This window comes from Athene noctua, chromosome Z, assembly GCF_965140245.1.
Source record: "Athene noctua chromosome Z, bAthNoc1.hap1.1, whole genome shotgun sequence".
NCBI classification, from domain to species: domain Eukaryota; kingdom Metazoa; phylum Chordata; class Aves; order Strigiformes; family Strigidae; genus Athene; species Athene noctua.
Genome location: NC_134077.1, coordinates 25913076 through 25939479, shown reverse-complemented (window position 1 = coordinate 25939479; position 26404 = coordinate 25913076). Strand labels below are relative to the sequence as shown.

General features: G+C 41.8%; 2 protein-coding genes across 3 annotated transcripts in view; one reads left to right on the top strand and one right to left on the bottom strand.

Annotated features, from left to right (window-relative positions):
- The window catches only part of THBS4 (thrombospondin 4), a 37885-nt gene extending 32682 nt beyond the window's left edge, over positions 1–5203 (top strand). Inside the window, exons 21-22 of the mRNA XM_074931321.1 lie at positions 2348–2487; positions 4427–5203. Of these exons, the coding sequence (XP_074787422.1) occupies positions 2348–2487; positions 4427–4488 (202 nt within the window). The 3' untranslated portion in view covers positions 4489–5203. The remainder of the gene's footprint in view (positions 1–2347; positions 2488–4426) is intronic.
- Positions 5204–8122: 2919 nt separating this feature from the next.
- The window catches only part of SERINC5 (serine incorporator 5), a 54090-nt gene continuing 35808 nt past the window's right edge, over positions 8123–26404 (bottom strand). For both annotated transcript variants that reach the window (XM_074931290.1, XM_074931289.1), the window contains exons 6-12: positions 25872–26083; positions 24955–25050; positions 21982–22108; positions 20257–20323; positions 15841–15880; positions 15029–15176; positions 8123–14723 (exon numbers count right to left, since the gene is read on the bottom strand). In XM_074931290.1, the coding sequence (XP_074787391.1) occupies positions 14576–14723; positions 15029–15176; positions 15841–15880; positions 20257–20323; positions 21982–22108; positions 24955–25050; positions 25872–26083 (838 nt within the window). In that variant the 3' untranslated portion in view covers positions 8123–14575. The remainder of the gene's footprint in view (positions 14724–15028; positions 15177–15840; positions 15881–20256; positions 20324–21981; positions 22109–24954; positions 25051–25871; positions 26084–26404) is intronic.

The window sequence follows — 26404 nt, the reverse complement described above, 5'->3', positions numbered from 1 at the left end:
AGTCAATTCTAAGCTAAGCCTGTTTGTAACTGAAGTCTTCTACCACCTGGCTGTTGTAACTGTGCCCTACCCTAATAAACCCTTCCTGGCTTTAGTATCTTTTTTTCCAAGCTACTCCTGGGCACTGATCTGAAACAATAATGTGCGGGGGACAGAGGAAGCAAGCAGTTGATTCAATGTGAATGATAGAGCAAGCTTCAGTTTTATTGAAAGAAATCACACCTTATATAAGCACTCTACAATAATCATGTATACTACTCACAAATATATTGGATACATGTAAAAGGCTACATTATAATATCCCAGCCCCTTGTGGCATTTCAGATATGTCACAACATCCTCCTTCTTCTGGCCTGCCTTTTTTCCCAAGGTTGTTTTTACCATCAAGGCCATTGTGTACCTCAGTTTCTCTCTTTGTTAACATAACAGTCCTTTGTTAGCATAACTGTACCCTGGGTTTTTTCCTTTGTTTACCTCAGATGGCTGCAATCAGCTCAGGCAGAGACCCATGGCCTTGCTCTCTGCAAGCCGTTCTCCAACAATAATGCATTTCAAAATTTCTTATTTTTGATCTTCTTGAATATTTTTGTTGGAATTGTGATAGTTCATTTACATATTCTGGGATAACAGAATTAACCCACTTGAAGGTTGTGATCCCAACTAAGATCAGTAATTACCCTGATGTGATAGATTTGAGATTACATACTGTATATTCAAAAAGTTTGTCAAAGCTGTGTAATGCATGTTTTCTATTCCTATTTTTGTTATTTTGAAAAAAAAAAAAAAATTAAAATAATTCACCAAACAGGAGGAAACGTTTCACTCTGCAATATCCAGATTAGCAGGAATTACACTTGTAGATCAAGGTTGATGTTAAAATGCAAAACAAACCGCTCTGGCATCATCAGCTCAGGTTTTGCAACCTTATAATAGAACAGAAATACAGGTAAGTCAGTTGTTCTTCAAAAAATTTCCAACCTGCACTAGAGATGCAGTAACTTGATGGTATAATTATTCTGCCTTTCTGCTGCAGAGCATCATTTTCAGTGATAATTGGAGTGAGCATGTTTGTATGCTAAAATGGATTAAGACACTTATACTGTCAATTATTGTGTCCCAGACACAGGGCAGTAGTGAACAGATCTTGGGTGGCAACTTTTGTTTAGACCAAGCTGTTTGTGAAGCTTCTTTATGAGCAAACATCTGCCCTGTGGTTGCAGTCTCTCTAGCCAGCTTAATTAATGCCCCCTGCAACTGGGAAAGGTAGCAGGGTGAGTGTCACAAAATCCTTCAAAAACTAAAGTCCTAAAGTGAACCACTGCCAGTTCTCTGTCTGCATCTCACTGTGGTCTGTTTAGGCAAGGTGCCACAGACTATTATGTGTCTAGTGAAGCTTTTCTGAGCTTTCAGAGAAGCCTAGGAAAAAAGTCACTTGAGCTAGCCTCTCCCATGGAAATTTGAAGGACAAGAAGTTCTATTCATTGTACAGATACTTTTGAACTGCCTCAGCAAATCAGGAAATAAACTCGGGAACATAACAGGAATTTTCTTATTTTATGAAAAAACACAGCAACTTTCTTTCTCTTCACCACTCACTGTTGCATGTCAGATCAGCAGTGTCCTCATCCAAAACAGGGCCCTCCAGGCTCATCATCCTCTCAGTCGTTTACCCAGTACCCCAGAGGCTGAGGACCTGGTGTAGATAGTGCTGCAACAGCTCAGCTGGCTCCAGTGTGGTCCTGCTCAAGCCCTCAAGTGTAGGGCATACGCTGGGGAGCTGGCAGGGTGCAGCTGTTCCCAGAGCTATTTGGGAATTTGCTGATGTGTTTTCTAACAAGAAGATGCCAGATCATCAAAACTGTTCCTGGAATTAATCATATTCACATTTTTAAAGAAATCTCACAGTCAAGTTTAAGATTCCAAACTGTTCCTTTGAAACTTTGCCTATTTAAAAAAAAAGTTTAGTCTCAAACTGTGTGAGACAATATTCATCTGGCCTTCTTCAGCTGATCTAATCTGGTTCTCCCTCTTGCCCGTAACTATCAGCTATGCACATTTTCAGAAGTTAAAGCTCTCAACCTGACTGGAAAAAACATTCCATTTTTTTCTTTTGTAGGATGTGTAAAAAATGAACCACTAAAACACTCTTGTTGCCCAGCCCTTGCCAGTGTGCAGCATTGCTCCCACTCCCAGGCTGCAGAGGAGCTATCTTAACTGCTTCTTTTCCCCTGGACTGGATGGAGGATAGCATGTCCAAGGCTAGAGTCACCATGGATACTGAAATTACTTTTATGAATGTTGCAGCCGTGGAAAAGACTTAACAGAGCTTCTGTTTGCTTTCATTAAGGGCAAGATTTTATGAAGGCTCTGAACTAGTGGCAGACTCTGGTGTAACTATAGACACCACGATGCGTGGAGGACGGCTTGGAGTTTTCTGCTTCTCTCAGGAAAACATTATTTGGTCCAACCTGAAATATCGCTGCAATGGTAAAGTTGCTCTTAGTCATTTTAGCTAACAACTTGCAAGTGACTGTAAAGACCTGATAGTGTGGCTGTTGGATTAAGCCATTTTGTATCCTTCCCTTTACTTTTCATTTACAAGTTATCCACAGCTGTGAAACACCTCCCCTGACACCAGCAGCACACTGCAGCTCAGCCAGACTGGAACTAACACCTCAGAACTGCTCCTCCCAGAGCAGGCACTCTGCTGCAGAGATTGTGCCAACTAAGTAGTATAGCTGTCATCAGAAAATTAGAAATGTTATTTAAAACCAACCAACTGTGAGAGTTGTACATGCACAATATACTGAGGCCATCATGTATGTAGGGTGCCTTGAGCTCTGAATACAAGGTGAAATAAATCTGGAGAGCCAGTGGTATCAGTCACCAGGCATCAGCGTCACTTGTGTACTTGGGGGTTGCTCCTGTCCGTGGGAGGACAAGATCACAAGATTCCATGAAGGAATCCTTCTCAGACTGGGAGTATGCTGGCTCACTTCTCTTGGGATAAGAGCCTCGCAGCCTAGCCCTGATCTCCCACTATATGGAATAAGTCAAACCTTGGTCGCTCACAGAGATCATGTCAGGGTATTTCTGCCCTAGCAGCAGTTCAGCTAGCTTGAGGTGGGGTTGGTGGGGCTGCCCTCCCTCCTCTCAGCATCAACTCCTACCTGTTCAAGACAGGAGGATAAGTTACCAGGCAAGTTGGAATGGTTTCCGTGTCTGCTTTCTGTGGATCCAAGAAGCCCAGCCCAGGTCTGTAGTGGACACTGCCGCTGCACAGCCAAACCCTGACTGTGGCTTGTTTTGGTAATGAACTCCACTTCTTGGGCACTCAGTACACCTAGGCTGGTGCTTGGAGGTCATGGTTAAACAGGTAAACTATAGACAGTGGTGCTTACAATTAAAAATTCCTTGGTAAGAGTCTCAAACAGTATGTGGCTTCCCAGAAAGCATGTTTCAAAGCTGCCACTGAAGTCAAAGATACTTTCCTGAGTGAGCAGGCAGTGGCTTTGCTGCAGGCACTGCAGTAAGTCAATGAAACCGACTCAGAAGTCTCTGGAGTCCCCAGGTATCCCTGCTTTCATTTCAGACAAGTTCCTATATTTGCGGTGGAAGCTTAAAAAGAATTTTCAAGCCTCAGAAAAAGAAGTGGTCAACAAAAAGCAAAGGACTTAACCTTTTTTTTTCCTATATACTGTATTTATATAGTTACTTCCTTTTTTGACTTTAGACTTACCTGTCCTGCATTAGGGTGGAAATAATCAAAGCTGAGGTCATGCAGTTGAGCTTCATTGCTATGGCTTCATCTTTGGCTGCAGCTTTAGTTCTACAGTTAGTACTCTGGCTCTCCAGATAAAATGTTCTGTGATCTGGCAAAGGCACACTGCAAGCTCAATGCTTCAAACAGAAATGTAGTTACTGTTATGACACTGACCCATCTCCATGTCCCCTTTCCCAATTCTGAAGTTTTTCTATCAGTTGCTATTAGTCTGTGGGTTAATGTTTCTGTCCCTTCTTGTGGTGTGGGAAACAGTCACAGGGAGGTTGAATTAGGATACATGAGAAATAGAGATGCTGACGCTACAGACATGTTTGGGGTACACAGCAAGCCAACCACTTTTTCTGCCTTTCTGGTCAGCATTTACTATTAAAAATAGAAGAGTGGAAGCCACAAAATTCTGGGGTGGAAATGTAATTTGAAGATTGATAATACTCCATTATGGGCTGGCACTGTAACACTGTCTTTTTAGCTTCTCTGTGCTTTTCAATAGTGTACAGCTAAAACTGAAAACATTCCCTGTTCATTCCTAATGTGTAAACAAAAGAGAACACATGTTACCTTAAAAAAAAGTGGGTGGGTAATTAAGTGCTCCTTGATTTTTGTCAGACAAGACTAAACTTTTGCGTATTTTCCTGTTTTCAGATACCATCCCAGAGGACTTTCAAGAATTTCAAGCTCAGCAATTTGGCGTTGGTGATATTTAAGAAGGAAAAGCAAACTGCCATTGCTATTGCAAACAATAAAATATATTTTAAATCCTTATATGGTTGTTGTTGTAAGAGTGCACACCGCAGCTTATTCTTGTTGATGTGACTGTCAGACTTCTTTTTGTATAAAAGTGAAAATAAAAGGGAGACAAAATAGACTGTGGCTTCACTTGTTTTCGAATTTGCCCTAAATCTGAGGAGCAGCATGTAATGGAGTGAAACTTTCTTAAAACATTCTCAGGAAAGGTTTGAATCTGTTGCCATTTTGGATTCAGTATAAAGCAGAGTAGGGGGAAGAAAGCAACTTGTATATCTGGAATGTCAAAAACAAGAGGTTGCATCTGGGCATGAAGTTGTTGGAAGCTGTCTAGCCAAGCCAAGAGCTGCTTAGTACTTTTCCAGTCCTGCTAGGAAAATTTTTATCTCCTTTAGAGCAGTTTAACTCCTCTGGAGCCTTAGTTACCTTTGGTAGGCCTCCTCTGTGAACTCTTAGACCTCTCTGCCCTCGCACTCCCAGAAAACTGAGTAACACTATTACATATTCTAAAAGTGTTGTAGTCACATCTTATGACTTACATGTCACTAAAAGTGAAAATGACATATGGAGATAAAGGCAGAATCACCTATAGAGAGAAAATAATCCTAACTTCCACATAAACAAAGCCAGGCTTTGACCTGCTGCCCCACTCAGACCTGAGCTTCCTCAGCAGCTACTGCAGTCTTATAAATCACCAGGTTAAAAACCTGAAACACTGCATTAAGCATTTGTAGCCATTAGGAAAAAAATGGAAAACAAAAAGCCAAAAAAAATTGTATTACAATGCACTCTGTAATTGGAAACATAGAAAGGTGTTGGATACTGTGTGTGTGTCTGCTACCTTCTTTTTTCAAGAAGGAGCCAGGAAAGGAAGGGAGGACAAGCTCCAAAGACAGCTGAAGAGAAGGATATTGCAGGCATTACTTTAAAAAGGAGACTGGGAAACAGTACTTCAGCTTGGGGGGAGGGAGAAAATACACAGAGGGGGAATACACTGAGGCCTTTAACAGTCAGAAGTTGCCACAAGAAAATGGAACAGTCATGGCTCTTTCCCAGCACAAGAATACAAGGGAAATGTGGCATTAAATTATCAGGTGAGAATATCAAAACAAAAGTCTACTGATCTCAGTACATGTACTAAAAATACCTGTAAGGTTTATGGTGCTATTAATCAAAGGCTTGGCCTCCAGAAAGAGTTTTCACTGTGGGCTTGTCCTCCATTGACTAGGCTTCTGGGAGCAGCATGGCCCTAGGACCTGTCCCATGAGGAATCCCAGAGCCCCACAGCAAAGAGCATGATGCAGGAGCATTCCTCTGCCACAGCCCTTCAACATGAAAGGTTTGCCAGTTTCAGTCCTCCTTACTCCTTGACGTCATCAAACCCAACTTCACTCACCAGGTTTTCAACAGAGGATTGACAAACTAATTAATTTGGAGCAACACAGAGGATAGTCAAATGATACTTAAAAGATGAGGAAAAAAGCCCCATCTTTTTCCAGCTGAACATAGGCTGTACTGCAGTGTTGTTCATTTATGAACAAGAACATAGACCAGATGATAAATGTAAAGCAAATTTATGTCTTCCTTATCGTGCATTTGCATTTCACTGGATGGAGCCCCTTCTCCAGGCAGAGATCCTCGCTGAATGGTTTGGGCACAATCCAGGCAGGAGGCTGTTACTGGTACTACAGGTAAGGGTACACCCAGCTGGGGCCTGCAGTGCATACATTTTGCACAAGTTGTCTCCTCACAGTGGCTGTAACAGGCCAGGCCCACTGTAACCTGCCTGCAGCATGTACTGGTCAGAGCACGACAGCACACATCAGTTCCATCAGAAAACACATCCACAGCCTCTGAACCCCTGCCAGCCTTCAAACCTCCACCCAGCTCTCCTGCCTGCAGCTGGAGGTTCTCCTCCTGCTACAGTGTGTAGGAGGGAGCACCCTGGCTGTTTGCCACACCGTTTGCCACCTTTGAGCGTGCCCATTTCCAGGCTCTCTTCCAGTCGTCACCTGGCCATTGGCCCCTGGAGGCTGGAAGATGAAACATAAGCTCTGGCTCTTGTGCTATCAAAGGTAGTTTCATGACGCTGTGAGCTTCTAACCTCTCCTGGCAGAGAACATACTGGCTTACTCAACTGACAGCCACAGAAAACAGTCACAGCTCAGACAGAAGTTTTCTTTTGTTTGTTTCAGAAGGTCCTGCAGGGACCTTACAATGGAATGCCAGAGCTCACTATGTCCATGTGTTGACACACCAACTGCTGGGTAGCCTGCAAGTTCAGGAACAGCAAAGTCCAGCTGTTGCAGGCAAAGATTTGCCCCAAGATCATAGTCCAGGCTTGGGAAACCTCCTGCCCCTCACATTCCCATCAGAGTCTGTGCAGTCCCTGTGTGCACGTGTTTAAACGAGCTCCTCTTGCACCACCACCTCTTTCTGGAGTATTGTGCAATGCAGACATAAGCTCCATGTGTGGCCTCTGGCAAGTAAAGACCCTGCAATCCCACATCTTCAAACTCAAATGTGTAGTTCCATCTCATCCTCACTGCTTGCACAGCTGGGCTGCACTCAGCTGGAGCAGCAGCTGCAGCTACTTTGGAGTTCAGAGTTCTGGGGCTCCTGCACCAGGGTCTAATGTCTCACCAAAGGGTAAGGCTTTCCGGTGTGCTACAAACACCAGGACACACTTCAAATACTTCTGTTCCCTGAAGATCATCCTCTGGTTTTCAACACCATAAGAGAACATCCTGCCAGGATGCTGCAGGGTGGGCAGACAGTTGGGAGGCTGCTGAGCAAGGGTCACTGGCTCTCACAGACCCTTGGCACCACACAGGAACTGCTCTCTCCCTTGCACCTTAAGTCAAAACACATAGCCTCCCAGCTACATGCAGAGAACTCTTGAGCACCAGAGCTGCATGTAGAACAGCAGCTGCCATTCGACCCTTTGAAACCTTGTCAGTAGATTCTCATCACCACAAGGAATCAGTGTCCTGGTGTGCATCTGGTTAGCTCTTCAGCATGGGTGCAACCAGTACCAGCAGGCAGGCCACAGCTGGCAGATGCTGAAACAGAACTCCACAACAGCCCAAACATGGATGTTGAGAAGCAAGGGAGCAAGACACATGGATATGAAGCACTTTCCTTGGTGAGGATCTAGGTGTCAAATTCAGCAGCTGCCCACCCCACCATCTGTGCAACCGAGAAAAAAAGAATGAGATATCCTTGTTTCAAACAACTTCCCAGGCTTCAGTGCTATACTTGGCCTGGAAAATATTTTGTTTGCATTATCAGAGGTATCTGACACATCTCAGAGAGCTGGATTGTACAGAGCAGATGCCATGGACAAATCTATGCAACCTGCCATCTTCCAAGATCACACTCTGGAGGAATAAAAAAATAACATGGACTGAAAAGCCATGTAATATTCCAAAGGCCAACTTTTTTTTGTTAAACAACATTCAAATGTAATGAACAAAAAAATTCAACAAATTTACTTTTACTGGCTCTGTAACTGCTTAGCTCATATATTTATATATTTTAAAAGTTTATCCTAAAATTAGTTGTCTTTTCAACTTCTATATATCATAAGATTCATTTCAAATGTAAGAAAAACTTTATTGGTCCATTAAACATTAAATCTATAATGATACATTCACTCCGTATACAAAAGGAAGTGTCCATAAAAACCATTAACATGCTCTAAAAAGGCAAATCTGTTGACTACTTTACAATTGAGATCTTACAATTCTGAAATCTTTACCGATCCTTAAAAGTGTTACAGTTACTACAGATCACAACACTTGCAAAATATGTTAAACTAGCAAATCTCCACTGGGCTACAGTTTAGTAAAATAAAACCACACATACACCCAAAAAGTTCCCTTAGATTTTAAGAACCTTGAAAAAGACTAATTAAAAACCCCTCACCATTAAGAAAAAGTTTTACATTTTTACTACTTTGCATCCAGTTTTCCAACGTGGTGTACAGGAGACTGAACACCATTCATCAGTGGTAAACAAAAAGCAGACAGTGAGCCCATATGTTCCTAGTCAGTATTTTCTCATCTTGTATATTACAAGTTGAACCATTTTCTCTTAAAGTTAATTCTCCTTGCTTTAAGTTTGCATGGATGTTCAATGACACCTAAGCACCTGGACATGTACTGGTAATAGGAAAAACAAAGCTACGGTATGAGTAAGGAGACATTATTTCCCCATTGTCTTCCAAAATTATTCTTGGCTTCACACTGAGGCTTCTTTGGCAAAAGCACAGCTGCAGTGCTGCACCCCACAGCTCTGGTGAAAAAAAGCCCTGGAAGCTTTAAGCTGATGTGGAGTGGTTTCAAAGCTGACAACTGTGGCTCTGAAGAATTTTGCAAATGGCTGTATGCTATGCACTTGGAACTATCAGAGACTGGCAAACGGGGGGAAACCAACATGGCTTATATCTGAAATAAATTCCAACTTTTAAAAAATAACATTATTGAAGAGGTGTGGAATGAGTTGAAACCAGGTTTGAGAAAAAAACCAAAACAAAACAGGATTTAAGGTCTACTTGAAACCCACAGTTTCTTCATGCATTAGAAAGCAGACGTCATGTCAGTCTTCCAAAGTTTTTACTTCAAACCCTGCACAGTGTGTCTGCATTCCCATCCTGGGGCACACGGGCATTCTGCCATCAGGATGTTGGAAATGTAGAGACATACGTTCCCAAGCTGCATATCCTGTTACAAGTCCAAAACCCCAAAGCTTTCTAAGCACTTGACCCCTGGCATTCCCTTGTACAGTCATGTGAAACACTCAGTTCAAACTACTGTTTACAAAATTGAAAACACAAAGTAAAATGTCATGGTGCTGATTATGTGTTTTCCTCCCACAAAAACTTGTAGGCCACTTCAGAAAACAAAGCAGCAGTTTCCACAGAGGAAAACCAATCCATATAATAACTATGATCTTTGACTTCGCTTCAACACTGCAGGTTGTCCTGCTATAAAAAGGAAAGGATCAGTGAGACCTGGCAAAGAAGTCTTTGCTAGTTTCTAGCACCAAAGACATCCCGCTTGACAGGAAGCAGAATAGGAGTAAAGCAGGTTTACAACGTCTTTAAAAAACAAGTGCAAGGAGAAAAAGGCAAATAAAATGAGGAGATACAGCTTGCAAGCAAAAGACCTTGCTTCTAAAGGAAAGATGAGAGCAAAACTTCAGCTGCCAATTATCTCGCTCATCTAGCCACGCAGCTACAATCTCATGGTATTTTGCTTCATCAATTTACTTAGGACAAAAGCCTAACAGTTTACAGCATAAAATCGTTAGAGCATGTTTTAAAAGCAGTCAGTGTGTTACTTTGTTACCAACCTGTTCAGAGGTGCCCATGATACTGCGGGCTACTAGCCAAAGTTGGAGCAGCACTACCTTGAGTTCCCCAAATTTTCCTGATGCATTGGCCAAAATCAGAGAACTGTTAAAAACCAGCTTTTTTCGCAAGTGCAATGGTTGCTTCACTAATAGCAATGTTCTAGCCCAGAAATGGCTGCACTAGTGGCTGATGAAGCAATTACACGTGCATAGTTCATAATCTCAAAGCGCTTCTAGATTCGTAAAAAGGTGCTCAAACACAAAATAAATAAATAAATAGACATGCAGTGTTTATGATTCTGTGAGGGGATAAACCCTCTCTCTGGACTACGCATACATTAGCAACACTGAATTACCCGTTTCAGACAAAAGTGACCCAATCCAGCCAGGATTTACTGAATTAGCTGGGCAAGTACAAGCTTTTTCAATCTCATGGAAATGCTTGAAGTACAAAGCAGAGAGTTTTACAAACATGTAATAACTCTGAAGAGTGACCACAGTGGAGCTCCTTACTTGGCACACAGCTGCAAGGGCTGCCTGCACGCTTTGAGGAACTAGGTGGCAAACAGCAAACAAGCATATCCATCTGCTTTCCACAGATTCTTAATAAGGTTTTATGGTCTCATTTGTTAGGCCAGCTATTGGATTCAAAGACTTGCTCTCTGAGTCCATCCCACTGATTTTACCCCCCAAAAAAAACAGTCAAGATTGTGGCTCAGTTGCCTTCATGAGAAAATATGGAATTGTTCTAGTCTCAGGTGGCAGTGCAGCAATGAGGTTCTAAATAACCTTTCTTCTGACAGCAAATTTGAAAAAGTAGGAAAACACTAATAAAAGCATTTCACCTTCCCAGCAGAACTAACTTCTGCCAACACGGTCTGTTCCTCCAAGAGTCCATTAAATGACAGCGTTAGTTCAAATTCAAGTTTAGCTAGAGGAAACTTGGTACAGGACATGTAACAACAGCTTCCTCACTCCACACAGACCAAAAATACTAGGAGACAGAAATGCTGCACCGCTCACGTCCAGGAGCAAATTCAGTGACCAATTGTGGCACAAGGCAGGACAGACATCGCACAGATAACTGCCTCAAGCAGAACAGTTATCTGCACTTTCAGGTATGGGGAAAGTTAACTGTTTACAGTTTACATGTAAATGTAAGGGACATTTACTCATTTATTCACAACAGCATCAGGGTATTTGTGTTTTCCCAGTTCATCTTCCACTGCACAGTAATATCCGAATCAGTCTCATCCCCCACAGGTTTGTCAAGCACAGATTATTTGGTCCTCCACATGCACCATGGGTGTGACTGTCTTGCACAAACTGGTGTAACGTACAAGGCAGTAGCCCTCAGTCACAGGCTCAGTTAAGGTTTTTCAGCTCCAGTGCCACCTGAATTAGCTATCACAGCAATAGGTATGAAGGCACTTCTTAAAAAGGTTTTAAAAGCCCATTTGCATGAACTGTTTGGAATCTATGAACTGGGCATTTGAAACATTGACCCTAGCTAGGGATTTTGTTAAGTAGTTGCACATGGAAGTTCACAGTACAGATTTTACACCGAACACTAAAGCTGTAACATTTGCCTGGCCAGCAGGAAGCCGTGCCTCATTGAGGAACTAGAGGCTTTGCACACCCAGGTGCTACCAGTTACTGATTCCGTAGAAAGGCCTGGAGAGCCATAGCTGGATCTGGGACCACAGCATGGACACACAGGTTCTCAAAATTATTTTCAGGCCCCACAGTGTTTGCTCAGAAGCAGACAAAGCAGTGTAGTCAGGCACTGACCCATTCCCACCATATATACCCAGAGAACTACATGCTTAAGGTCAATAACTGGAAGGGAAGGATGAAGGAGCAATTCAGTGAGGCAAGTGCTGTGTAAGAATGGACTTGTGCCTCACTGTGGATTTTCCTCTTACAACCATGTTTCCTCTGTGCAAAACCTGTATCCTTAAAAATAAGCTATATATATAAAAAAAAATGAGCACAAGGAGGTGCAGGAAGGCCTTAATCAGGCAGATACTGCCAACATACAGTAAATGTTTTCATAAACAAGTAAGAACATCCATTGGCCAAGATATATATAAGATCATCTGAATTTGTGACTGGGAGGCCTGCTATCAGAACTGGATAACAGTTACCATTCCCTGCCCTATAACTTGACACAGTGCATGCTACCCTGTGTAGAGCTCCTTGCCCAGATTGTTCTGTTATAAAAAACATTGCTAATTTAAAAAAACACCCTACTTGGTTCCTCATAGCACAACACATATGGCACTAGAAAGTGACTCCTGTCAGCCCCTATACTTTAGGGAACATCATTCACCAAGGAAGGAGCAAGAACCTGGACTATCTCAGCTGCAGTTCACAGCTCTATCACTGGATCGAGATTGTCAGAATAGCTTCTATGAGTTAGGTGGGACAAGTTATCACTGCACATCCCATAAGCTCTTATCTTAGACATGGGACAGATAAAGGCTCTGAGATTGTGAATGCATTAACAAAGGCCGTTTCCTACTGCAGAAGGATCTGCATGGCTGGATGCCAAATGCAGGCAGAGACACACTGACTGGTTCCTTCACTAGCAGAGCTCTTGGTGAGATCAGAACATCCCCACAGAGGCAAAAAGAAAGAAAAAACCCTGCCTCCCTCTCCAGAGCTGTGTGTTGCTTTTCTAACTCAATGTCAAAGCTAAGCTTCAACTGCTTTTTTTCACCTAGGCACAAACAAAGAGAAGATCTGCAAAGAGAGTCACCTGTGGACAGACTCCTCCTTCCCTCAGATCTCATGACAGATGTACTTTGAGGCTCCTAATCACTGGGGTAGGTGGTATAAGTATACAGGACTGCAGATCTGTAGATTTCATTTGAAGTAAGAGTGCACAGGGTTGTGAAGATCACACCCCTAGCAAGAGCCAGGCAGGACAGAAGCATTAGGATACCATAGTAACAAGGCAGCTAGAAGTGGTAATGAAAATAAGAAAACTGAGATCTGTTATATTAGGATTACTCACCAGGTGTGCATTAGCCATCAACTGCTGCAACAGAACAAATAAGGCATGCAAATATTTTGTCCATCTTATTGGCCTATATGTCATGCTTTTATATGTTCTGCAAAAAGCACTGGGCAAAGATTTAAGGCTCAATCATATTTTGAAAAACAACTGCTAAATCGGTTTTGTTTATATCCTGCATATTTCACATTGTATGGAGAGAGAGGGAGAGAGAGAGGAGACAAAACCTCCAGGACTAGTGTAAATCCTAAATTCATCCCACCAGAATGTAGATAACTAATAGCAGGTTTAATCTTATTCATCATTTAGGGCATCTGAGCTGTTACTCTGCCACCAAATCATCTGCTTAAAGCAAATAGAAGTGATAAGGTAAGGTTAAATATTGTCAAGTCAGTCATTTGTACTACAGCAGCTGCTGCTACATTTCTGTCTTCTGGTTTTGTTTTTCTGACTGCTTACCTCACTGCTTGGAATAGGAGTTCTCCAAAAGAAGTTTACTCTCCATTAACAAATTGGTTGGCTAAGTCCCATCACAATAGCAAAACTAACATCAACAAAGGAGTGTTAAAATATAGCAGTTAGAACAAATACTTCCCAACCAACACACAGGCAGAAAAGGAAGATGATGCACCATAGTCCTTTTCCGACCATCTATGCATTTAAAATATTATAAAATTACTAATGGAAACAGAACTGAAGATCCTGGGAGATCTTTAGACTCAAGTTGAAAGAGCAGGATAGAAAAGTAAATGAGTACTCCACTTTTAATTTTAACAGCAACTGGCAGCACTCCTGTAATCAGCATTTTCTCAACAGCAAACATTTTGAATAAAGAATGTACCATATCTTAAATCCCCATGCAGTACACACAACTCGCTGTTTAAGTGACCTGGCAAAGCCAAGTTGGACAAAATTCAGAGTTTAAGAATTTGTGTGTAGAACTCCCCTTCTGTTAATAACTGGACCAGATCTGAATTGCATAAAATATTCAGGTGCCTTTTAAAGTTATAATAGAATAAATACTCTATTATCATTGGTACATTCCTTTCTCAATCTAGGTATACAATAACTTAATATATTCAATATTTAGATAAACAATTTTTAGTAGATGCTTTGGCAGTCAAATTATTACATATTCTCTATTTCTAAAGAAGTATTTAGCTATGTTTTTGGAAAAAATTATCTGGATACTACTTGCAGGAATTATATGCTGTAGAAAACAGCAGTCCAGATCATCACTGCAAACTGTAAAAGACACAGTTAATAAAAGAGTACAAAAAGGAATGCATATTTGCTAGAAGATATACAACATTCACAGGAAGGAAGATTTATCTGCACCATGATTTTTTCTTTTCTTACCAATAAAGCCAGAGAAAGACTGTCACTTATCTGAAAAGCATTTGACTTACTCCAGTTTATGCAACGACTGTTCTTCCTACTCCACACATCAGCGTTACAAAGTTTTGGAAGAGATTTGTTCATGGGTAATGATTGTTCATGATAATTGAAATAGGTAAAAAAGTCTTCAATCATTTCTTTAGTCCGACTCAAAAGTTACTAATTGGTACGTTATGGTAAATGGGCTGTTTCCTCATTACAAAATGACTATTGTATTTTATTTGTAACAAGGAGAAAAAAAAAAAGATAAAAACACAGAAGGACCTTCTGAGTGTTCACACTGAGAACTCTCTTGTTGGGCAACAGAGTGGAGCAATAAGAGTCCATAAGTACAGACAGACACAAACCCAGCAAGAGACCATCTTAACCCAGAAGATGGACCAGGTTCCGGTGAAGAATTTTTCAATCTGAGCACTTTCATAACTGTTAGGGAAAAAAAAAAAAAAAAAGCAGCAATAAACTCACTATTCATATCTCAGACTGCAGCATCCTCTGTTTTACCAAGTGGGTCACAGACCTCAACTAAGTTAACCCAGTCATGAAGGAGGGGAGAATAGCCCTTTACAGAGCAAGATCTTCCTCAAGAATCACCCGTGAAAGACTTTAAATGTCTCTTCCAGCTTATTACTTAAGGAGAGGAGATGTACTAATGGCAGAAGTTCCCATTCCCATCTCCCCTCTGAACACTGAGACACATGAGTTTCTCAGATTTAAAGAAATACACTTACTGGAACCAATGAGTTACTGTCATCATCACATAGAGTGAAGCCAAGAAGAAAACGAAGTGGAAGTAGGCATAACTGTACACCGTGCCTTTCTTCTCATCATAAATCACAGTCTGGCCTCCCCTCTTTTCAATGTGCTCTTCAGCGTCATCTGTAAGTGAAAGGAAATAAGAGAGCTTTTGCAAATTTAATGAGAACTGAAAATAGCAGCTGGCTTCACAAAGAACATAGCAAAACATCTATGGTGTTATTGACCAAGGTGTGATACGGAGCAACACTTGAGCATTTCTTTGCCCTCAGGGCATGGGTCTAAGCCTTTATTAGAAGAAACTGAACTGTCACCTAAAGCCTGCCTTGTATCAGCTTCCTGGCCTACTGGCTAGTTTTTGAGCATTTGCGCCATTTAAATTGCTCTACTTGTACCTTACTCTTCCAGCAAGTCCAAGCTGAAACCCCTGATTGTAGCAGGTCTGCAGACAGGATGCTCCCTTCCAAACTCACTGCTCAACTGCGCTGAGCCAAAAATCCAGCAGTCAGGCACACCCACAAGCATGCAAAGAGCACAGATTACTCTTTGTATGTTTCAGCAATGAATGTCCTTTAAGGAATTATTAACTAGCCTGTTGTTTTAAAATAGTATTGTTACATCTCTTGCTTCCTGCCACAGTCTAACTTCGTGCACCTCAGTTGCTTGAGTTTGATATGCTAAATAATGAGGATACAAGCAGCTCTGCATCTACAGAGGTGTCCTTACTCTCTTGTCTTTGGTCTGAAAGCCACAAGTGAGGTAAATTGTGAAGTGAAAATGTAATTACCATCTCCATCAGGCACACAGCAAAAGCAGCAACGAGCTACCTGTGGAACAGACAACAGGAAGGGTAAGAGTCTGTGCTTACAGCAAAGAAACTAACAGTTGGTGAAGAAAGATCTGTTATGTCTACATTACAGACACTAATTTAGAAAAGTCTGGTTTGTATTTCCAACCAGCACAAAACTAAAATTAGAATTTGCCAAGTAGTTCATAACAGCAGTTTCTAAGCTTTGGAAAAACCTACTCAGTAGGATTTGGAGCAAATGAACCATTCTTTAAGAATTACTCTACCCATTTTACATAACTCAAGGTCAAACACTGGTGCAAACAATTATGACAAAATGGTGGAAAAGCCACAGTAAAGTGGTTACACATTGGTAGTTCAGAGGGGACTTACCTGTTCAGACGTATATCTAAGTGCTTTTTAAATTAAAAATTTCTCTACTAAAAGGAAAGTATAAGGAACTTTTAGAACACTGCTGCACAGGTTGGAAATCACAACTGCCCAAGTCTAAGTCAGAAATGTATTTATCTTTGCAAGATTTTGCTGAAATGGAACAAGAAGAATGAGTAAAACCAGAAAGCTGGTTTTACTGCTTTATTTAAATGAAGAATCTTTTTTAACTAATGGAAAAAGGAAAGCTGAAATTGACACTTCATGTGTCGAATAGTAATGTAAATGGGAAAAGGGTACTGACTATCCAATAAGTGCATTTTCTGCAGCAGACCACAGTAAAAGTCAGCACATTCTGTGGTGCATCACCAACATTTATTTGTTCTGATAAAATTCTACTCTGGGATTTATTTTGGTTGTGGTCTGATGAAGAAAATGAACCCTGTTAGGAAAATTCTCTTCCCTAACTATTGTATCAATCAGTCTTTATAGTATGAAAGTGTATAAACTTTGTTAACACGTATTAGTTTCACAGTATACACTCAATGTAATGAGGTTAGTGGAGTTTTAGTGGAGAGCCTGGCCATGGAAATAAAGGCTTTGCTTCCTGGAAGTTTAGAGCTGTCCGTGATGGATAAAAGATACCTCTGGATAACCAAGATAATGCCATCCCTCCCAGCATCAGAGTTAAGTAACTATCACAAGACTGACTCCAGGGACGTCTGGATCAACAGACAAGCAGCAAGAATGCTGCAGAAATAGAGTTGCTTTGCAAAGCTTTACTATGACTAGTAATTGGTGGTGTGGGTGTTAGTGATTAGTCAAGCCATACTATACCTGAATGCTTGAAGGGTATAAGGACCCTGTGCAAAACCACATTCAGAGTGCCCAAATTTTGCTGTGACACCTCATGCACATGCATAAATACTTACCCTTGTAATTCTATACTTTGCATCCTAGCCTCTCTCCTTCCTTGGCACAGGACAGTTGCAAGTTTTCCTCATGTTCCCAAAAATCAGATACTAAGGTATCTGATTTACCTCTAAGGTAAAGTGCCCAACAGAAACATCAAATGGCAGTTTTAACCCTGTATATCCATGATTACATGTACTCACTGGGTTCATAAACTCCTCAAAAGCCAAAAAGATCATTCTTTTTTAAGAGACTAGCTGAGAGTTTAAATCAAATCCTTATTCCATTATCTCTTTCTGCCGCTGTGCCAAGCCTCACCTACAGGGCAACCCGAGGTCCCCTTGGGCCACACTCACATTCTGTAGCCAGTGCTGGGTTGCCTCAAACTTTTTAATCAGTTGCAATTAAGGCCCTGCACACACAGAGTGATGAAATTAGCAACGCTGGCACACATACCACTAGGGCCTCATAATGCTCAGCTGTCGTCAGCACAGACATTGACAGACCCTCTGTACACCCCAACCAACTGTGGAGCTACATTCACACTCCTGGACAGGAGACAGAGGCCCTTTGCCACATGGAAGGCAATCAAGAGTGCAATTGGTTGCTCTTCACCATTCATTTCTTTATATTTATTTTCAATGGTTCTTGTACCACTCTTTAAAACAAACAGTCTGGAAATAATCCTATTGGTGAGAGGAGTGTGGCAGAGGAGCCAGACCTTCCTGGTGAGGGGACGACAACCAGTGTCCATGCCGTGCCAGCCGCCTCCAACCTGCCTGCTACTCCTGACACAGGGCACACCGCAGCCCCCAGCCCTTTGGGTGAGAGCTCCGATGGCATAATGCTGGCAGAGGAAGGTGGGTGAGAGTGAAGGGTGGCTGGTTTACCTCCAGTCCCCCCACCTCAGCACAGGGAAGGAAGGCACTAGATGCTCAATGTTGAGCCTGCTGGCAGGCTGCCCACCTGCAGGGGCTGGGGCCAGTATGAGGAGCCACCGGGTGCTTAGCTCCTTAGTGCTGGATCCAGTGCCCTGTCCAGTCACGCTGTCCTGCCAGAGGGAAGCTCCTCCAGCACTGACACACTTCCACAGTGAAACACGTTTTGCTTCCCCACACCCAGCTATTGCAACCATCACGTGCCTCAGCCAGTACTTCCGCATTTTTGTATTCTCACAAACACTCCACTTAAAGACTTGAACAACAGAAATTAAAACTGCAGATGGAAGTAACACCAAGACAGAGCGACCTAGGGATGGAGGTTCATTCTCCAAACACATACATACATTTGAAAAGTGACGCTAGCAAGCCTAAATAAGGGGTAGCTGTTACTTAGTGTGAGATATGTTCGTCTGATTCGTGCCCACGTGAGTGACAAAAATGCAACTCTCTTAAGTATGTAACCCTTAAATGATTTTGTACTTTTTCATGTAGCCACAGGTTTCAGGGAAATAAGGTGTCATGTACATCGTTCTTGTTGTTTAGACCAGTTGCTGTTGTTAAAGAAAGGAGCAAAGATAGCCTCCGTCACCAAACCAGACAGCAGTATGTTTGGACTATGCTGTGATCAGCCTGTGTTATGACCGCGAAAACACCTGTGCTGGGTCATTCCCTATGCTGAGTCATTCTCCCCTCCATGATGGAAACCTGAGGAAAGCCTGGGAAACTTTACTAAAAGCCTGGGCAACTTTACTCACGCCCATCCTCATGAATATGTAAAAGGTCTACGCTATAAAAAGACTCGGTTGTGTTATGTGTGTATGTGTTGTGTCTTGGTGGAGTGGAGACTCCCGGCACACCCAGCGCTGTTTGCTTGTCTCTATTCAAAAAATAAATTTGGAATTCGGTTTGAAATCTCGTCGAGTCTAAATTTATTTATAACATTTAGCAAAAACCCACTAATTTCCCAGTGTTTCTGGGTGCTCCCAGAATAAAAAGGTCACAGAAATAGGCAGGTGGAATGAAGAAACCTGTACTGTTATCTGAAAAGCGGATTCCTGCCTGACATGCAATAAACCAATCTTAACACACTCAGAAGAGAGCCTGTATTTACTCAGGCCTGGGTGCTTCATGGACTTTTCCACATATCAAGCATATCAACATCAGATTTTCATGCTACTTTATACACAAAAATCAGAGGGCAGTACTTTTCCAAATGTGCCTATTAGATTCTGATTGGTTAGTGATTAACCTACAATTATAATATGGCTTACATAATGCTTCTACTATTAGGCACACTCAGGGGAAGGGTCTTAACCTGAGCAGGGGTCTTTTTAACCTGTGGGTGTGTTTTTTAGTATTATAATGAAGGCAGTTCACTTTCAGGACACTCAAAAGTTAGTTTCATTGCCAAGTTAATTGATGGAATAGTCACTTTGCCAGGTTGTCAAATAATGCATCCTCAACACAATCCCAAACATTCTCTTTATGGTCCAGGGTGTTCTACTTATTTTTTAGGGTTTGGAGATCAAAGTCTATAAATTTATTGCTAATCAAGGTCATCTTGACCACACTTCAAAGTCCCACTTGACCAAGCTTCAAAACCTTGTAATTGTCGCCATATGTGCAGTAACTATAGCTACTACCACAATTATTAACCATGGCTACTAGCAAATGTGAAGTATACTGTATCAGTACTGCTGAAACCGGGACAAGAAATATCATCCAAGATTAAATTATAGGCAAAAAGAAAGGAAGTACTTATGTGTGGAAATAAGAGATAGGAACTTGGGATTGTAGTCAGTTGCTATGAGAACAAAGGCAACCAGGACTGAACACCTCCACTTTTTCTGATAGCTTCCCAGCAGACTTTTCCTTTAAACGAAAAGGACACAAGCTGCTGCGGAGCACAAGTTTTATAGGGAGTCTGCAGGGTGTTAACTGCAAGAGCAGCAAACTATTTCAGTACATAAAGGCACCTCCACCAGAGCAGCAAGAGCTGCAGAAGGGCCAATATGAACAAGTCTTCTGACGAGTCCATACCCAGAGGCACATAGTGCTACAATCAAGCTTTTGTTTTCACCTAATTACAGATTACTTAGCCATGAAAACAACTGCAGGAGAAGCACATGAGGAAGTCTGCACAGAAATCCTGTGGGAAGAAGCAAGAACTCACTTCAGTTTCAGGTGTTGCATATATTCCCCTCAATGCCTCTGAACTTGCACGTGTTGTTGAGGTCAAACTAGGAGCAAAAGAAAATAGTGTCAGAACCCTCAGGCTTATGTATAAACACAATAGGGTAATTTTCCAACACTGCAGCAAACATAAACTGTCTATTCCCACCTCTAAGCTAAGCATTTGCCTGGATATAGCATCAAGCACTAAGCATGTGAAAAGTTTGTTCTGCACAAGTATAAACCAGTCTGACAGCCACTGGCCAACTCAGGCTGAATCATGAGTTTAAAAGTAGGTCACTCCTGAAAGGTGGTGAATTCATCACCATCAGACAGCAGCAAACAGCTAAACCCTCCAATTTGCAATTCCAAAGAGATCTCCCCTGCTGTGCATAACAAATGCTGTTATATTAACTTCACAGCCATCACTTTGGCTCAGCATTTCTGTGAAGGCTTTGCCAGTGAAGTAACAGGCCACTGGCAGCAGTTATTTTTTAAAAGTAAACTACCGACTACTATCATCAGTGTAGCAGTTGTCGGAAATCACTTTCTTGCATGACTCTAGTCATCTAGGGGGCATCCTTTCTAGTTTCTTCTGATTAGAAACATTTCTTGTCCAGTCTTCCCCTTTCAAGATGTGTAATGCAAACTTCCTATTATCCAAATGGAGACACGTTAATGCTTTGCTGTACACACCGAGCCTTTAGTAAGCAGTACTTCAAAACATGCCTCTTAAAGGCCGCCTTATCTCCACAGCTACATGGCGCACTTCCCCTGCAGGCTACATGAACATTGCCTGCATCCCTGAAACACCTTCCTGAGGCACTGGAAATACTGTTCTAATGGGAACTAGATATAAGATATCCATATATTTTGTATCAGAATTAAATGGAAAACATATGCATATTTGATAGAAAAAGAGTAGCTGTGCTACCTCTTGAGAAAATCTCTTGTTTTCACTTCAGAACTTTGAAGTTTAAGTATGTGAATTTTAAAGTGGACTGATTCAGAAGCAGAACCTGCCCAAAAACCTGCAGCAGACAGGCAGAGCTGTCTCCTGGCAACCTGCACAGCAAAAATAAATGACACATCACCTTTCACTCATCAGCAACTCCCTCATATCCCCATAAATTAAGCATGACTTAATTTATTGATGTGAGTTGCAATAATACAAGGTGAGAATCACAACTATATGGGCACAAACAGATTCTTTTTTAAAGCAGGAGATTGCTGACAAATGCTGATGGCAGTACTGTGCTCATCTCTTGTTCAAAGGAAGCCCTAAACCCTTACAAACAGTTTTATTTGTTTTAAAGACCCTCAAGGAACAGTCATAGCCTCTGCCAGGAAACTACAGAAATTTCAGATAGCTTTTTTAGATGGACATAACTGCACAGACTTTTTCTTATAGAAAGAGTAAACACAGAATCAAAGCACCCTGAGACTTTTTGGGATCTTGGACAGCTCAGAATTTTTTCCCTCCGTCTCTAGATGTAAATTGCTCTATTTGGTTTTAATGAAATATATTTCCTTCAGATATTATATTATCTTGTTGAACATTTTTGGCTAAAACAGCTACCCATTCTCAAACTGATGAGAATGTGAACCTTCCAGCTCAGTTTTGTTCTACTCCTCCCTTTGTCTGCATATGGCCTGCTATAAGCCTTTACTAGTTGGACCACAACATTGTATTTACAGTGAGGTAACTGCAAACTCCCAGACTTACCAAGAATATAAAATGCAGCCAAACAAAATGGTGGTACCCAGGCCAGTAACCAAGTTTTCATCTCTGTGCAGGCCTTGACTAAATTCAGGTACACAGATTGTGATGTTCTGATTGCTTTCATCCAGGACTTCACAAAACAAAACAAACAAAAAGAACAGTTAGCAAAGCTCATTTCACTGCATTTCAAAGTAGTCTTCAGACTGAAGGTTTTCAGTGAAGTATTTTTATTACTTCAGACACTGGGTAGGTACATTTCAGTTGTTTCTATCTATCTTTTAAAAATTCTGTAAATCTTACCTGGCAGATTCTGTGTTTTGGGCAAAACAAAATTGTAACTCAGTAAAGTACTAAAATTTCTTGTTTGACAAGAGCAGACAGACAAGGAAAAAAGACTGCCTGGTGAACTAAGAAATAAGTTGGAAGTTTACCAACACTTCACCCAAGTCTACAGAGCCATGTAAGACCAAGATAGTACAGACCTGAGGCCATAAATTTCTTTGACAGCAGTGGTGCCTTGAGGACAACTATGAAATTCATACTCAGTGAAAAAGGTGGTATGTAGTTGCCCTGTGCTCAGGCTGATATACAGAAGGCCAAAGAAAAGGAGATGCACCAGTTATAGGCAAGATTTTATCTTAACATCTAAGCAAATACTACTTCCAGGTCCCTGAAATGAAACCAGTTCAGTCCCTGATGTTCCAAAAATGCATCTAGGTTTTTGGTGTCTGCTTGGAGGCAAGGCAAGGCAAGGCAAGGCAAGGTAGAGTAGTAGCCTACAGCATCACTCCAAAGCAAGATTACAGCTGCACTTTATCTCAAACCAAGAGTTTTTTGAGCCAATGCTGTTTAAGGCAAACTGTGTTCCCATCTCTTTCCTTCCAGCAGCCACACTGCATCCCCACTGGGACAGCACAACTGTTTATAGGGGCAGAGGGGAAAATACAGCAAAGGCTGCACCCAGGTTAAAAATAAACTCAAAGCCTGATCTGGTGGAGGAAGACTGCATTGCCCTGCAGGGCTGCACAAACAGCTCTTTCAGCACACAGCAGGGACAGAGCTGAGGCAGGGGCAAAAGAAGGGATGACAAGCCTTTATGGAACACCTTGGCCAGAGATGTGCAGAATGTCCCACCTCTATCTGTCAGGGATGCCTCTGCTGCAAGGCAGGTGCACTGTTTGGCAAGCCTTTTAGCTAGTTCTGGCACTAAAAAGCTAATGCACACTGTGATAAGCACAGGTTCAGCACACATTACATTTTGTTTGCCCATTCCTTTTAAAGACATTGGCAACTCTGCTTTTTGGGTGTTGCAAATAATTACTTATAGCTTGCATTTTCTTCAGGCCTCTTTTGTCTATTTGCAAGATGGCCAATTTGGAAGTCTCTCCTTGAGGAATGAGTCAACATTAGGTAAGTTAATGGCAAATCTGAGTGAGAGGGCATGGGACACCTTAATAAGTGCCAGCACCCCATACATTCTCCAGCATATGCCACTGTAAAAGCTGCACAGGCCAGTATGAGAGTTCTTGTCACACAGATGGGAGAAAGGAGCACCTGTGAGAGCAGATGACAACCATGAGGGTTCTCTGGCCTGGGAAGACAATGAGGAACATCTGAATCAGGAGGTCTGAGAGAGCATGCTTGATGCATACTCTGACAAATGCAATAACCACACTTGCAATACATACAAGAAGCATCAGAGCATTCACTTTACTGCTGAAGGCTTTGACTGTCACAAGCATGAAATAACATGAGGCTACACTGTGTCAATTCTTAGGAGTAATTCAGATGCCTTTGGAATTAACTTCTACATTCCTTCAAAAACACTGCTTACACTCCATAAGTAAATCTTCCACCTAAATACTGTCTCCTTTTCCTTTTTAGCTCTAGAACACATTTGTATGTGTGCCTGCGCCTACACAAGTGTGACAGAAAGAGAGATTCTTTCCCCCATCTCTCCCTCTTCTTCTTGGGAGTTCTCTGTAAAAACTTCTTCCTGCCAACAGACTTATTTTCCTCTAGTTATTGTTGTTTCAACTATTCAACAATAGAAGTTGAGCAATAATAAAGAAGGGGGGTTTAGCCTTACTAATTTGAACTTAAAAAGTCTTTAAGCAAAAATAATGCTCCCTGTCCAAAAAGGTGAATCTGATGGCTCCCTGGGTAAAGAAAACAGTTTGACTTATGCTTGTAAAGTCTCGATATGTTTTTGTAGCATTGAGAACTTAAAACTCTAGGGAGTTCCCTACTCCTGGCTTGCAAGGCGAGTGATTAGAAGGCAAGTGGAGTACAGGAACTCTGCTGAAGAACAGCATCATCTCAAACAACTGCAACATAACTCCAAGTCTCTTCTCAGAATGTTTCCTCTCAAAATGAAAAACAAGTTCTACTCAAGCTTTTGCTCTGTTAGGAGTCCAGAGCTAAGGCTATCTAGCATCAGATAAAACCAATTCTAGGAGAAAAGAAGTTATTTTAGTATCTGGTCTGATGGCCAGCACCTAACTGCTGGTGGACCCAGTAAACTTTTGGATGGAGCTGATCACTCAGCATCTTCCAGAGGCACCCAAGAGCCATTTGTTCCAACACCTTTCCCATCATGCGACCAAACACATTATGTATTTAGTCATGTCCTATCGTACAAGAACATGCACTGGCCACATGAGGAACAGGCTACAAGACTCTGGGAGATCTGTCCATAGGAAACAGGCTGGAATTGCTCTGGTGCAACAGATACAACTCACCCAAGGTAAGTTAAGCTCCCCTAGACCAAAGTATTTAAGGTACATGGAGAGTGCCCACTGCACAGTATCTGTGCTGTACAGAGTTATTCTTAGTATGTGTGATTTCTTCTGCATAGGCCAGAACAGACCAAACCCAGCACTTCTATATCCCTGAATTTAATTCAGGTTTGCTAAACTCTTGCTTCTAATACATGGTGTATCTAAAAGAATTTATATAAAGCATTAGATAACTTACTGGTTTCTGGTGGCTTGCTGGATAGTGCTGAGAAAGTGAGGTACATGACATAGCAGCTGATAACTCCTGACTGCAGCAAACCAGAATGGGGCTGGCCTTTACAAGAAAGAGGAAAATAAGTGATTTTTGCTGACATTTTAACAAACTGAAAAAGAAATTCATTTAAAGAAGAGCACACTAGTGTCTTTCCGAAGAGAAGAGTATCTTTTACGTTTTACTTAAAGCAGTTCATAAGTCTTTCAGGCAGTTTAGATACATTTCCACTGGCATGTAAAGAGAAAAGAGTCTGTCCTTTAGTTCTGCTGGCTTTTAGAAAGGTTTTAAAGATTCCCACGTAAGTAAACAATCACCCCCTATGCTCTTGCCAAAAGCACCAGCTTTTCAAAAGTTATTTTCAAGCTGCCGTAATAGTTTTATTTGCCTGTAAAATTTGTGGAGTCACTCAAATCACTCAAATTACTATTTCCAAGTATAATGTATGCAAGATACTAACGGCACACATAAAATATACTGAAGCATGAAATAGTGCTGTCAGCTCCTTCAGGCCCAAACTTTACAGATGCTAAATCACAAGCAGTCAAAAGTAAATGGTAAATCAGTGGTGAATGAGTTTGACAGCTATTACCTCAACTGCTACCACTGCAAGAGTTGTGTAAGCTCCATAACACATTACCAGCCATCAGTACGTGGTTGTTCTTTACAGTACTACTGCCTGATGGCACACACAAAATGTCTAGTTTTAGAAGCTGAGCTGATGACCAGCAACAGCACTTCACAGTGTAGATAAGGGGACAGGGACAAGAGCAGTACCAGCTCTGACTACGATGAGACTTTCTGCCCAGAACACAGCTCATGTATCCAGGCACACAACTGTGGAAGCACTAGAAACCCAGGAGAAGAGAGGTCAGCAGACTCACGATTCTGGACACAAGGTGATATGGCCACCAGTGAGACAAAGAGGCACAGACCACCGTTAACACCAATCAGGACCTTGTTGTACATGCAGCCCTCAGAGCGCGTGTAGAAAAGAGCCATGAGGACCAGGGCTGCCACCGCAACGGAGTACAAGATGAGAGTGACCAGGGCAAGCAAACCATTCCACATCTGCTTGTGGTTTGCACCCGCAGTCCTGGGGAGAAGAGACAAGCACCTTATCTTTGTCTTCCCTTCCCCAAAAAATAAAATTCTAATAGCTGAATAGTTCATATCCTCAAAAACAAAAGGCAGTGCTTACTTTTCTTGAAATGTATGTCACTACACCAACATAGGCCCTTGCAAGGTTCCTCCCACAAAACAGAAGAAAACATTCCTTAGCATTAGTATTTATCTTCTGTATTATCGTGCCCAGCTGTTTCTGTAATTACAGCCTAGCATGACTCCTATAACTTCCAGTCTCAAGGACCTGCCTGTCAGCGCATCTCAGCTCAATACTTCAGGGATTTCCTCAGAG